This window comes from Vitis riparia, chromosome 9, assembly GCF_004353265.1.
Source record: "Vitis riparia cultivar Riparia Gloire de Montpellier isolate 1030 chromosome 9, EGFV_Vit.rip_1.0, whole genome shotgun sequence".
In the NCBI taxonomy this organism is placed as follows: Eukaryota; Viridiplantae; Streptophyta; class Magnoliopsida; order Vitales; family Vitaceae; genus Vitis; species Vitis riparia.
Genome location: NC_048439.1, coordinates 22269437 through 22284238, shown reverse-complemented (window position 1 = coordinate 22284238; position 14802 = coordinate 22269437). Strand labels below are relative to the sequence as shown.

The 14802-nt window shown below is 33.0% G+C and overlaps 1 protein-coding gene across 3 annotated transcripts; it reads left to right on the top strand.

Annotated features, from left to right (window-relative positions):
• Positions 1-7588: 7588 nt before the first annotated feature.
• On the top strand, positions 7589-12743 carry LOC117921487. 3 transcript variants are annotated; one of them, XR_004652358.1, is made up of 5 exons: positions 7589-8962; positions 10129-10533; positions 10730-10932; positions 12061-12375; positions 12499-12743. XR_004652358.1 is itself a non-coding variant. In XM_034839368.1 (4 exons), exons 1-4 carry the CDS (start codon positions 8539-8541, stop codon positions 12304-12306), a joined length of 1278 nt encoding a protein of 425 aa, XP_034695259.1. In that variant the 5' UTR covers positions 7589-8538; the 3' UTR covers positions 12307-12743. The 3 variants fall into 3 exon arrangements, 1 of the variants encoding a protein (XP_034695259.1); XR_004652359.1 differs by having other exon boundaries at positions 12494-12743; XM_034839368.1 differs by having other exon boundaries at positions 12061-12743.
• The last annotated feature ends 2059 nt before the right edge of the window (positions 12744-14802 follow it).

The window sequence follows — 14802 nt, the reverse complement described above, 5'->3', positions numbered from 1 at the left end:
CACCAAAGCATTAGGAGATTGAGGAGAGTTATATGGAATCCTTGGCAAGCAATGGGAAGCTAAGAGGAATGAAGAATCAAAGCCTTGAAGCACTTTTGCCATAAGCAAAGTGGAAATGCAAAGGGGAAGCAAAGAGGAATCAGTCATGGAGCATTCTTGATGACAGTCACTGCAGCCACTTTTGGAGCACTTCTTGATGTCCAATTTATGCATACAATGTGTCATTTGAAAGCTTAGGAAGTCAACAATCCAATGCTTCAAACCGTGTGCAATTTGGATCTGAAATGAGGAAGTTACAACCTTTGGAAGACAACTGCTCCAAGCTGAAAGAAGGCTTCAGAAAAGTGCTGCGAAATCACCATTTTTGTTGCGAAGTGATTTCGCAGCCTTTTTGCACAGTGCTATGGAGTTCCCCTGAAGCTTCACGCCGCGATGGAAGCCAAACACCACATGATGGAAGTCCACTTTGCAAAGGTGTTGAAGCAGCTGGTTGCTATGAAGAAATTTCGCAACCCCTCTTGTACACCTGCGAAATCTCGCAGACCTCACTTGTCACCTGCGAAGTGGTCCTGAGTGCTTCCCGATATTTGTAACCGACACTTGGAGATATTTTTTATTAGATTTTTGTTGCCTAAATGCCCAAATTCTCCTTGTAAACCACCAGTGATAGAATTCCTTAGCTTTTAAGTTAGGAATTTGGCAAAATATCTATGTAATAGCTGTAAGTGTAATTGTGGTATAAAGTGAACCCGAGGAGCCTGTTCTGAGGGGTGTTAGAGGTGTTGGATCCTTTGTACAGTTTTGGGAAGGAAGTAAAATACAGAGCACTTGCTCTGTTTTTCCTATATATTCTTGTCTTCTCTTTCATTTTCATTTTCTTGCTAGCCAAACATTCTCTGAGGATTTTTCCTTAGAGGATGAGAGGCTAGGCTCTTTGTCTCTTGGAGTGAAGAAAGCCGGGTAAGTTTCCACATGCATAAATTGGAAGTTTTGTTGTTTTAGTTTTTAATGAAGAGAAAGTGTGACCCGTGGATGGTTTTTATCTTTTTAGTTAACTTAAAACACCTTTAAATCACCTGGGCCAACACTTGGTAAGGCAAGTGATTTCCATCCATGGAGATTCACTAGTTTACCCCTTGCGAGCCTTTGGTAGGTGACTTGAAGGTAGGATTTTCTAGAATAGCCAACACTTGGTAAGCTTTTGGACTCTTAGGAGACATCCATTAGTTACCTCTTGCGAGCTTTTGACGGGTAATCCAAGGTTAAAGATCACCTTGAATGGCAAGTGCTAGGTGAGAGGCACGAGTCATTGCAAGGTGCATCAGTGAGAGGGATTTAGTGTTTGAACCCATTAATGGGAAGCATCTGTACAACACCGGTTGGAGAATTAACTATATGTTAATTCTCTAATGCGAGGAAAATAAACAAGTGACCGGAACTCCCTTTTTGTATGAGGAATCCGAGCCCAGTGATCTAAACTCCAAGAAACCTTTTCTTTGTAATTTAAATCAGTTACTATTTTTGGTTAGCTTAAAACCAATATTTGTTCAAACGTCTTTATGTTTTCTTTTAAAGCTAATTTTCAAAATGAAAAGGCACCAATTCAGCTTTGAATTGATATCATTTGTGAAGTGAAAACCCATCCCAGTGAACGATCCTAGAGCCACTATGCTATAGTAGCTTTGTCTTTGCTACCCTAGTATATGGTGTAATAGGTTATAAATTTTGTTGATTAATCCCTCAATCAAGGAGCACCAGCTGGACACGAATCAGCTGAGACACCAATTAGGCATGAATCAGATATTTAAAGAAATCATATGCATGGATGGTTAGGATGGGTGGTGTGGTGAGAAAACGGGTATGAAGGGTGAAGGGTTGGAGATGGATGTGGTGTGGTGAACATTTGCATGGGAATGAAGATGAGGGTTATGGGTAGTGGGATGAGTGGTAGGAGGTAGAGAGAGAAAAGGTGGTGGGGGGCATGTAAAGGTTTAGAGAGAGAAATGGTGGTGATGGGTATGTGGATATTCAAAGAAACCATATGCATGGATGGTTAGGATGGGTGGGGTGGTGAGAAAACGAGTATGAAGGGTGGAGGTTTGGAGATGGATGTGGTGTGGTGAACATTTGCATGGGAATGAAGATGAGGGTTATGGGTAATGGGATGAGTGGTAGAAGGTAGAGAGAGAAAAGGTGGTGGGGGCATGTGAAGGTTTAGAGAGAGAAATGGTGGTGATGGGCATGTGGGTATGGTGAGAACCATTGAGGGTGATAGGAAGTGGTGAGGGGAAGTGGATTCAATGGGTATTAAGAGGTAGAAAGGTATATAGGATAATGGGTATGCAGGGTCGTTTTTTTGTAAAAGAAAAAAACTTGTGGGGCCATGCATGGCCATGCAAAAAGAGATGGAGATGGTGGCTTTGGCAGCATGCACTTCACTGCATCATTTTTATTTCACCAAACAACAAACACGCATTCTCTCGGGCGTGGGTCACATTTGGCCATTACAAACACAAGCTTAAAGGCCCTGCTAGTGATCTCTGTCACAGAAAACTACAATGAAGGCTCCATCAAAACAGAGAGATGCAGTTTGATGAAAAAAAAAAAATCTGAGCACCAAACATGTTCAGGTTGGTATAAACGGGTCTCTTCATGTTCAGCGAACCATGGCAGATATCATAGATGACCTCATGGTCTTAGAGCAATGCAACATCAGTGTGCTCAATCACAATCGCCTCTTCCCAAACTCTTCCTTAAGAATTTGTCCACGAGGACCTAAAAACCCTTCTTCTTCCGCTATACTACTACTTCATATAGCAGCCAAACCAGTACCAGAAGCAGGAACAGGGAAATGACGAAACAAAACAGAGCACAAACTAATGAAGCTAAATAAAGCAACCCAAGCCATGCTTTGTGTTTCAAACAACAAGTTTAGCTGTAGGTGAGTAAACTAGAGTGCATCTCATAGAAATGGAAACAAAACAAGACTCCTACACGATGCATGGTAAAGTTAGAATAGAGTTGTATTGCTCTCAAAGCAACCCAAAGAAGTGAAGGAGATATTAACAAATAAACCCTAACTCAAACATGATCCGTGAAACTGAGCATATAATCAAACAATCCATAGAAACTATTGAGAAAAAGAAATGAGACTATATATCGATAAAGTAAATCCAGGGACCCATGGTATTCATACCTCTCCTTTCTCCTTCCCTGAGCTCTTTTCCTCTCTGGATCCCCCCCTGCTTTCAGACGTCTCCCCCCTCCTTCTCCTCAGCTCCTCTTCCCTAACTTTGGCAAGCCACTACTTGCCATGTTGTTCACCCCTCCTTCCACAAATGTCATGAAAAGGAGAAAAAAGTTCTCCCGGCCCCCTCACTTCAAAAGGGGTCTACATAGTGTCTTATAAAAAAATATTAATCATTTTTAAAAAAAAAAAATTTTTAAGTATTTTTTTTATTAAAAATATTTTGAATAAAAAACACAGTGAAAAGTGAAAACATACTCTAAAAATAAAATATTATATATAAAATTATTTTTAAAATATATTTAAAAATATTGAAAATAAGTTAAAAATTAAAGCTGCTAAACAAACTTTTATTTTAAAAAATACAAAATAAAAATAGTTTTCTATATGAATCCATCTAATTCTTCCCGAACCAAGTATTGAAGGGTAAAATGGTAATTCTATAAAAATTATGTTAAATAAAGGGAGAATTATGTTTTAGGGGTAGATGGGCCCCCAAATTAACAAAAGGTTCGTGTAACTCTTCAAATTGAGTTGAAGGATATGAAATAGTAACGGACAAATATACCTTTTAAGAACACATGTAAAATATTTTATAAAATTAAGTTAAATAATTTTTTTTCAATAATTTTTTTTTCAAAAATACTAAATTAAATAAAGGTGGTTTTCAAAAATATTAAATTAAAATTTTTTTTCAAAAATATTAAATTAAATAATTTTTTTTTCAAAAATATTAAATTAAATAATTTTTTTTCAAAAATATTAAATTAAATAAAACTATTTTTAAAAATATTAAATTAAATAAATTTATTTTTTAAAAATATTAAATTAAATAAAAGTATTTTTAAAAAATATTAAATTACATAAAAGTATTTTTAAAAAATATTAAATTAAATCAAAAATATTTTTAAAAAATATTAAATTAAATAAAAGTATTTTTCAAAAATATTAATTTTTTTCTCAAAATCAACAAAGGGCATTTTTGGAAATACTGAAGGATAATATCCTTCAACTCAATTTCCATACTTTCATTGAGTATTGGGCTCAATTTGAAGAGTTATACGGACCTTTTGTTAATTTAGGGGTCCATCTACCCCTAAAACATAATTCTCCCTTAAATAAAAAAGGGAGAATTGTGTTTTGGGTCCTGGGCCCAAAAATTAACATTTGGTCCTCCAACTACCCATATTTAAGCCCAAGACCCAAACAAAGTATGAAAATTAAGATGAAGGATATTATCTTTCATTAATTCCTAAAATACCCTTATCCCTTATATGCCTACAAGAGAGTGTGAATTTTAATTTTTTTTTTTTTCCTTTTCTATTCCCTATTAAATATTACTCATTTCTAACTTTTTTTTTTCCTTTTTATTCCAATATATATTTCTATTTTATGTCAAATAAAAAGCAATAATATTTTTTTATTTTTCATTTTTAAAGATATTGAATTTTTTTGCTCTTATTAAAAGCAATGATAAAAATTTTGGGATTTTTCATTCAAATATTTTTTATCTTTTTGTATTTATCTTTTAGTTTAATTTTAATTTTTTATTTTAAATTTATATTACCCTTTTATCTATAATTTTTCTCTTATTTTTAATTATTTTTTATATTTTCTACATTAACCATATTTTAAAAAAATTTAAAATTAACTATCACTTCACTTTATTATATATATATATATATAGCTTTTTAATTTTTAATGTTTTTATTTTAAAATTTTTAAAAAGATAAATTTGTTGAAAAAAAATAACTAAGATATGAAGTTGTAATATTATATTAATAATTTTTCTTATCCAGATAGATTAATGTAAAGTATTTTGACCCACAACAAGAAAATTGTCAATACAATTTTTTAGTTAAACTTTAAAAATTAAGTTTCAAATAAAATATATTATATAAAATTTTATCTAAAAATTATTGAAAGTGGTATTTAATTTTTTTATTTATTAACTTTCAAACTTATCTAATTTTTTACTTGAAAGGTAATAGAACGTGTTTACAAAAAAAAAAAAGGAAAGTTGTGTTTACAGGCTTCCATACCAAAAATATATGGTTTTGAAACTCATATAACTGAAATATGGGTTTTGGTTGGTAATAAGAAAAATATTATAGGATTCATGCACTATTTACTGTTTATATTTTAATTTCCGAAATTACCCTTAAAGTCTCCTGCCGGAAAATTTTTTTTCTTTCTCTTAGGGGTTAAGGGTCTCCCTACCGGAAATTTTTTTTTTTTCTCTTGGGGGCGCACAGCAGATCCAAAAAACACGGGGAGCAAAAAAAACAATTTTTTTGGTTTTCCTTGGGGGTTTTGCATGAATTTTCTCGGAAAGCAAACGAGGATGAATTTTCCCGGAGAACGAACGGGGGGTGGGGCGGGGCGGCGGCAGAAAACGATTGCAGGGGGGGTGGGGGACGGCGGCGGAAGATCCAGAAAACACGGGAGCAAAAAAAAAAGCAATTTTTTTGGTTTGCAACCATCCCGGAAAACGAATGCCAGGGGGCGGAGGGTGGGGCGGCGGCAGTTGAAAACACGGGAGCAAAAAAAAAGCAAAAAAAAAAAATATAGTTTTTCATTTTGTAAATAAATGAGTATAAATATATTAAAAGAATTAAAGATAATCTAAGGAAAAATTTTGATAAATATGATTATAATTTTAAATATAGATTCATTTGGATAAAATTTCACAAAAAAAAAAAATAGTGAAAAGAAAGAACATTGTTAAAACTACAAAAACAAAATATGCGATTACAAAATTTTGATGATGAAATTTAAAAATAAAATTCAAAACAATTCTTGAGTGAGAGAATTTGAGTGGGGGAAAAATATTTGAGTGGAAAAAAATAGGAAAGTTTTTCAAAATCACTTGAAATCCATAACAAAAAGTAATCTTGTACACCCTTGTACAATTAATAAATTTGTCTTGTATAGTTAGTGTAATACCCTTATACAATAACTCAAATAACTTACAATTTTATTTCTTATGTGTTAATTTTTGTAGGGAATGTCTTAATGAAATAGTTTGGTAAAAAAAAAGAAAAAAAAAACTATCAATAATCATCTTAATATCAAATTCAAGTTGTTTAAAAATTGTACAAAACCTATTAGGAGCCTTATACACCCTTGTACACTTAGCACATTTCCCTTATACAATTAGTATAATACCCTTGTACAATGACACAAATTTCATATTTGTCATAACTTAAACGTATTTTCAAAAAGAGACAATATAGAAAATAAAAATAAAAACTAGAAAAATATTTTAAAACCAAACTCAAATATAATCTATATAATTTTTAGTTATTTGTTTTCATCTAAAACAAGTAAATATACCTTTCAACCCTTTTTATATAAAAATAAATAAATAAATCTCTACTATGTATTGATATAATCCACTTCTAAAATTAGGTCATATGAAAACATTTTAATTGAGTACTTAAAATAAAAACTCTCCATCCATCATCATTTTAATCGAGTACTTAAAATAAAAACTCTCAATCCATCCACTTTCTTTATTTTTCTTTTTCTTATTTTAATAAATTTTCAATTAATTCAAATCATTAAAAAAAATCCTTAATAAACAAATTTGTAACATTTCATATAACTTATTACTAAAAGTCATGTTCAAAAAGTTATTAAAATAAGGAAGGAAGAAGATTAAAAAAAAAAAATTGAACTTTTTATTTTATAATAGTAAAAAAAAACTTTAAAATACTTTTTAGTATAAAAAAATTAAAATGGTGAATATATTTATTTTAAATGGTATTTTAATCATTAAATTATTTACTTCTAAAATGTAAACTATAAAAAGAAGTGTAAAAGATAATTTTTATTTATTTAAATTAATATTTTTTTAGAAAATATTTTCCAAAATAGTCTTTGAATCGTTAATATAATTTTTGTTTATTTATAATTTAAAAATAAAAAATAATGTAATTTTTCAATTATTTATAAAAGAGTTTTAAAAAAATGAAAAATTCAAAAATTGTTAAATAAGAAAGAAGAGTGGCAAATAGTAGAATAAAGACAAAAATGAGTCAAGTGAGTATTTTTGTAATATGAGTACTTGGAGGACCAAATGTTAATTTTTGGGCCCAAAACATAATTCTCCAATAAAAAACAAATAGTTTCGCGGCTTTCTGCGAGAGGAGGGAGTGGAGGTGACTGTTGTTCTGACAATATTCTCTGTAGTCACTTGGGTTTCGTGATCCTATTCCCATTTACGGAAACACCTCAAAAATAAAAATTTATTTAAAATTTTTCTCTTTTGCAATAATTAAAAAAGGTTTCCACTTATTTTTTTCCTAATTATGGGAATTAATGCTCTCATTCTCATTATTATTGCTCAACTCTTTTGCACTCCCAACTTACTCTCCTGCCTCACCACTTCCCCTTCCGAGGCGTTCCATAGAAACACAAATCCTAGAGATTCTTCTCTGCTTCTGGGAACTCTGGGTTTTTTTTTGGGTTTTTGATGATGTTCCTGAATATGGGTTTTGTTTTGTTAAGTGCCCGAGCACAATGCTGATCACCTGATCTGATCTTTTCAGGGTGGTAATGGGTTTTCTGTTTCAGGGTGTTGTTTGGTATGGTTTTTCGGAGAAATGTGGGCTTTTTGAGCACTGAGATGGTGAAGCTTTTGTGAGCTTATAGAGGTTTCTGGGGGGTTTTCATCACCATGGGTGCTGTTTATGAGTTCAGCTAAGATGATCTGATCTATTCGGGTTTGTGAGGGGGTGGTGTTTGGTGTGATGTTGCTGAGAAATGTGGTTTGTTGAGCACTGAGATGGTTAAACTTTTGTAAGCTTGAGAGAGGTTTTTGGGGTTTTGATCAGTGTAAGTGTTGTTTCAGGGTTAAGCAAGACTGATCTGATCTCTGGTTCTTTTTTGGAGTAATGTTGCTGGAAAATGTACTTTTCTGAGACTGAAATGTTGAAACTTTTACTAACTCGTGAGAGGTTTCTGGGTTTTTAATCGCTGTAAGTGTTGTTTCAGAGTTCATCTGACTGCATTTACTTTTCTGCTAAAAAAATGGGGTTTTAGTTTAGGGTTTCGTGTTTCAAAGAAAAATAGATTTCTTTGCTGTTTTTAGCTTGCTTGAATCTCTGGGTAGTCTATCTTTTTTCTTGAAAAGATCTTTGTTGTCTAATAAGTTTGAATCTGGGGCTGTTTTTGGGCCTCATAGGGTTAAGATAGGTGGTTTTGTTCTTATTGGGGTTTGGATTTTGTAGCTTTTTATGTTTTGGTTATAAGAAAAAGCTGCTTTGCCTCAAAAGACATATTTTATAATGGATTTCTTCAAAGTTAAGAAGTTTAGAAAAGCCCACAAACCAAACCCAGAAAAGGATTCAGAGGATAAGCCTGTGCCACAACCTGAGGAACCCAAGAATGAGAATGGTGATAATATGAGTAAACCAGCTAACTCTGATCCCTCTGGTGATATCGAGGATGATGATGATGATTTTATTACAAATGAGGTGAAGAGGAGGTTGAAAGAATTGAGAAGGAGCAGTTTTATGGTGTTAATACCGGAAGAGTCTTGCCCGGAAGAGGAGGAGGAGGAAGAGGAAGGTGAGATGAGCTCTAGCGAGTGGAGGGATGGGGATGCAGAAGGCCGACAACCATGGCACGGGTTTAATGATGTGTTTGACAAATATTGCGAGCGGATGTTGTTCTTTGATCGGATGAGTGCTCAGCAACTGAATGAAGCTGGTATATACATTTTGTTATAATTTGATCTAAGTGTTCGCGTTCATGTATGCTATATAATTTGAGCTGAATTGCCTCTTGACCTATTAGAATTTTCTTTTTTTTTGTTTCAAAAGTGAAATTTGTTACTAACGTCTTCATAGAGACTATGTGTCTGTTGTTTTACTTCCCCTTGATCAAGATGCTATTTAAGAGGTGGCCAGAGGTAAAGGCCGAATCCTCCCTGAGTAAACAGCAACCTCATTTGAGTTTAGGCTTAATTTAGTGGAAAAGCTCAACTGAGAACTAAACCAACTAGTTCATCACCTCAATGCAAGAAACTAGATTGATTATAGAAATTTGAGTATGTTGGAGTTCTGATTTGACCCAGTTTTGGCTTCATGAAGATTGATGAGCCTTGGGTTCAAGATATATATGTTTTTTCTTGTTGAAGTTCTGAAAATCTGTGTATCAGTTTTTGCCATTTCACCCAAGTCATTGAATTTGTGCAATTGTTTACTGAAATCATCAATATTGTATAATTCGAATTTAGGCTATTCCCAAATTTAAACTTTTTTTTCAGAGCATCCTACCTTTGAAGCTCATAAAGTTGCTTTTAGAACATCCTCTGGATGGGCTACCACAAACCTAGAGTTATCTTTTGGAGCATATGTAGGAATACTTGTGGTTACCTCCACTGATGAGAAACTCCATATGATTTTTCAATTAAGTTAGGATTATTTGTTAGTGGAAGATTTTTCAGTTTTATCTAGCGATTTGCCTCTTTCCACCAGATCACACCGAGTCCTGGACTGTGAACAGGGTAGGTTAAGCTCTTTAATGTTGGGGATTGTGGCTTTCAACCCTTCAAAAGTCCTCTTGTTCCTATATTTCCTGATACACCAGGCCCAAAAAATTGGAACACCTCTCCCCACCTTTCTCATTCTTTTCTTGGTGTGGTTACTATTACAGCAGAGAAGCACCTTCTTCAAAGGTCTATGAAGCATCAAAGTAATCTGGAACAAAGCAGTAACCATGGACCAAGCTCCCTATACAATATCCATTTTTCTTGTCCTCCTGAATTTCCCAACTTTTGGCACATTTTTGTTTTCAAATATCCTTCTTTGGGTTGTGTGGGATGCTAGAATCTTTGAATCTGTATGACAAATTAAGGTTCTGTTGTGTTGCAGGTTCTGACGTTCCTTTAACTCCATCACCAAGATCTGCATCTAAAAAGCTTTCATCTCCCTTCCGTTGCCTTTCTTTGAAAAAGATGGAAGAAGCTGAAGATGAAGCCGAACACCTGCAGAAGCCAGATAACAACCCATATCAGGATCTTGAAACGGCATATGTAGCTCATATTTGCTTGACTTGGGAGGCACTTCACTGCCAGTACACACAGTTGAGCCAGAAAATCTCATGCCAACCCGAAAATCCCACTTGTTACAACTACAGTGCCCAGCAGTTTCAACAATTCCAGGTTTTGTTGCAAAGGTTTATTGAAAATGAACCATTTGAGCAGGGCCCCAGAGTAGAAATTTATGCTCGAGCAAGAAATCTGCTCCCTAAACTTCTCCAGGTTCCAAATGTACAAGGTAGGTGCATATTTACATAAAAACACTGGACCATTTTGATTGGAAATTCCATGGTCCCACCTATGAATGGTGTGTTGTTTACATTTTCATTTTGCACCTTGAAACTAAAGAGTATTTTCAATAATATTTGGAGTACTTGGGGTTGAATTTTTTCTGGCTTGTGCTGTAAAGTGTTTTTCTTTGTAAATCTGTTCAGATTCAGATCAAACACGGATGGAAGAGGAATCAGATTTTCTTGTCCTTGCCTCTGATCTAATTAGAATCATTGAGAGCTCAATCCTTACTTTCCACCTTTTCCTGAAGATGGACAAGAAAAAGTCGAGTGGTGTTCTTAATCTGTTTGGTGGACAGAACCAGACTGCTACACCACTTCAACAGATTCAATCTTTTCTTGAGAAGGTAAGGTTTCCATGCTGTATCTCATTTCAATCAAGGCAATGATTCGTGACCTAAAATTTCACGTTCTTTTTCTGATAAATAATAGCATAGCTGTTGTAGAAATCCAGTGCAAGAACTTGTTGCTTGCTTAATAATACTTACCAACCACAAAGTTTTATTCTATTCTTTTCAAAAGCCTAATTCTTGATAGAACCATCTAATTGCTAGATACATATTGTGTGATAGTCAGTGGACTCGTTCCTGACAATCCCTTTCCATTCTCCTCATGTTTTTGCATCTTTCATGGCTTTTACCATGTGGGCATTTCCTCTCTTGAACACAGACATCTGATACATGTTCATCCTGGAAAGTCACATGGCAGCTTGCCTGAGACTGGTCTATATTAGTAGTTGACAAGCTTACCCAGGGACAAGGAAATTGGGGGATCCATATTAGAAAGCCGTTTCATTATTTTGAGTTTCCATCCCTCGTTGCAGTGGCTGGTAGTGGAGGACTCTCATAGACAGTTCAGGCATTTGGACCTTTTGTTTTGTGGGTGATTCAGCCATGCAATGTCGGGTCCCCATGGCTAGTCTTTGAGTCCCCACAGCACCCCCTCTCTCACATTCATAGGGTACTGCAGTAGTCTAGCACTTCAGTAATTGCTCCCACATTTCCTTATCATATTTTGGGTATTACCGTCTTCTGTGGATCCCTGTTCTGATCCTTCTTTTATTAAACTTGTCCTCAGTCAAGTAATTTAGGTATTTTTACGTCCCATGCTCGAGATGATTTGTTTGGGACATACCTTTTACTCAATTTCCTTGTCAGATTCTAATCATACATTTGACACTATCTCCTCAATACGGCCGAATACTCTATATGATGCTTGCAATTTTGTTAGCTTGATTTCTAGAGTGGGCTGGGTAGTAAAATAGTTTTGGGTTGATACATTCTCATAATCGTGAACGTGAAGATTATAACCCTAGCTGACATTCCCAAGTGCATGGACAAGGCATTCCATTGTGCCAGAGCTGGGAACCAAAAGCCTGAACACATCCCTAAACTGTATTTCTATCTTTTATTTTTTTTATTTTTTATTTATGGGAATGGCATATATGCAACAACTCATGTGCCTTCAAACTGCAGAAAGAGATGAAACTGAAGGAGCTGCGCAGAAAGCAGAAAGGCCGGAAAAAGAAATCCTGGCCCGCAACTCATGCAGAAGTGGAGATGCTGTTTGGCCTCATTGACATCAAAGTCCTGTCAAGAGTACTGAGAATGGAAAGGATCACCAAGGAGCAGTTGCTTTGGTGTGAAGGGAAGATGAACAAGCTCGAGTTACTGGATGGAAAGCTCCAGCGAGACCCTTCTCCTACCCTTTTCCCTTGTTAACATCTGTAAGGAAACATGAACAAACCAAGATTTTTCAGGTGGGAAGCTGCAGAAAGACCGTCTTCACCTGTAAGAAATTCTGCTAGGATGATAGAAACATCATTCTCCTATTTTGTCAAGAATTTCTGGGTTCCCTATCACTAATTAGTTTGATCTTTGATGATACATTGGTCTGAATTTCTGTAAGCAAAGTATTCAAGGCTGTTGATCGGTTCAAATGGGTAGAAAACTTACCAGTGTCTACATCAATGAAGGAAATCTGCAGATTAGGCGTCTTGTCTCGTCTCGTTTTGCCTGCAGCTTCTTTGTCTGGTCAGTTCTTTTCAACCAAATCAATGGTGAATTCTATTATGTTGATGTTGTCTTCTTCCTCAATGGAGTTCATGTTTCTGATATTTGTCATGGAATCTTCAATGAAAATGGTGTTTTGAGTTCCATTTTGCTTGGATTATGGAGGATATGTTGTGTTTGGTAGAAGTAGAACGGCAACAGCACAGGAAGAGTTGACTTTTTCTTCTTTTTTTTTCTCAAAATATTTATTCTTTTCTTAACGTTTTGATTATATTAAAAATAAGTATAATTTATTAATAAATGAATATTAATTTTTTTCATAATAAATATTTTTTTAATTTTGTGATAAAAAGGAAAAATGAAAAAAAATGTGTTTTTTTATTTAATTGTAGGATAAAGAAATTCTCATTGTACATTTGTGGAATATTTGGTTTTGGAAATTTAGGAAAAAGAAAATAAAAAGAAAAAGTAGAAGAAATAAAAAGAAAATTAAAAAATAGATTTAAAGTTTATAAATTATTTTTATATATGTTTTTAAAACTTATTTTATTTAATTTCTCTTATTGTATTGGGATTAAATAATTTTAAATAAATACATTTTAATTACATTTGATTTTTTTTATATTTTGTAAAATAAATGTTTGTTTGAAAACGTAAAATACTTTTAATATGTTTTAAAATTAATTTTTATGTATAGTATTTTATATTTAATCATTCTACATGGTATAATTATTTTTTAAACAATTCAAAAAAAATGAATGAAAATAATTAAAAGATGTTTTTTAAAACATCTTGTTTTTTTTTAAGAATGGAAAACAGTTTTTTTTTTTTTTTTTTTGTGAAACGGTTTTTCCTTTTTTTTTTTTTGTGTAAAATAAAAAACTGTTTTAAAAAATGATTACTAGACCTTTAGGCTGTGAAAAGAATTTGGGTTGGTGGGCTTGACATTGGGCTTTGAGATTGGGCTTTTTGAGCCCACGAAGCTAAATGATTGGCCCTTTGGGTAGTTTCTTATTTTTAACTTTTATGATAAGTGAAGGCTAAGGCCAAGTTTGTTATTTTAAATGGCCTTTTTTTTTCTTATTATTATGATTTTTTTTTTGTATGGGCTAAAAAGGGCTTTCACTAATTTTTTTGGTAAAAATTCTCTTCTAGCCAAGAAGTCAAGAATTCTTTTTTAGCTTTAATAAAAGCTTTTGTATCCATTTAGATAGTTTTGTTAAAAGAATTTTTTATTTTAAAAAATAAAAAATAAAAAAAATATTACTTCTTGTAAAAGCTAAATTCCACTTCTTTGATAAATTATTTCAAATTTATTATTATTTTGAAAATTATAACTTTAATTCTAGTTTTTAACTTTCAACTGAAACTAAAATAATTAAACTTGAAGGAGACATGATTTAAAATACGTCTGATACTAGTTTTAGAAAATGTTTATAATTTTTCTAAAAAAAGACTTTATTAAATGATAAAATATCAAATTTTAGCTTTTAATCAATAAAATACCATTACATTTTAATTTATTTTTATGAATTTGTTTTTTATTCAAAAATAATAATACCCTTATGAATCCAAACATAATAGATAATTAAGAGGATTTTTTTTCATTTTTTTATTTTAGAAAAAAAATGCAAAGAGAAAAGGCAATGACGTGGTGACAAGCCAAAGTCCAAAAATGGGAGCCGCCACCCATGCCAAGGTCCTAAGAAGCAAAGACAACTCCAAACCCTCCAAATGGGCCTCTCAATCAACATTTCACTTTTTGGCCTTTTGGGAGAAAAGAAAAGAAAGTGGGGCATCCACTTGTACTTTCATTAAGGTCTCCATCCCTTTCCCTTTGTTTTCTCCCCCATTTTCTCTTGGGTGCTTCAATTTTGGTGGAGGATAAAAATATCACAAATTTATAAAAATTAAATGGTTGGATTTTATGAAAATATAAAATCATAATATATGTTAATTTAAAACAAAATATTTATAAATTTATACTCCTTCTATATTTAATTACTTTAAAAGTATATATAAAATTATTAAAAATTTATTCTTCTGCATTACTTTAAAGTGCGTTAGGTATGTGAGAATACGAATGAAAATAAGATAAGAATGGAATGGAATCATAATACCATTGGAAAGAAATGAATCAAAATCTTAGTAAAAATAGGATTTAGTTTTTATAATAATGAAAGATTTTGATTTTAAAAAACAATT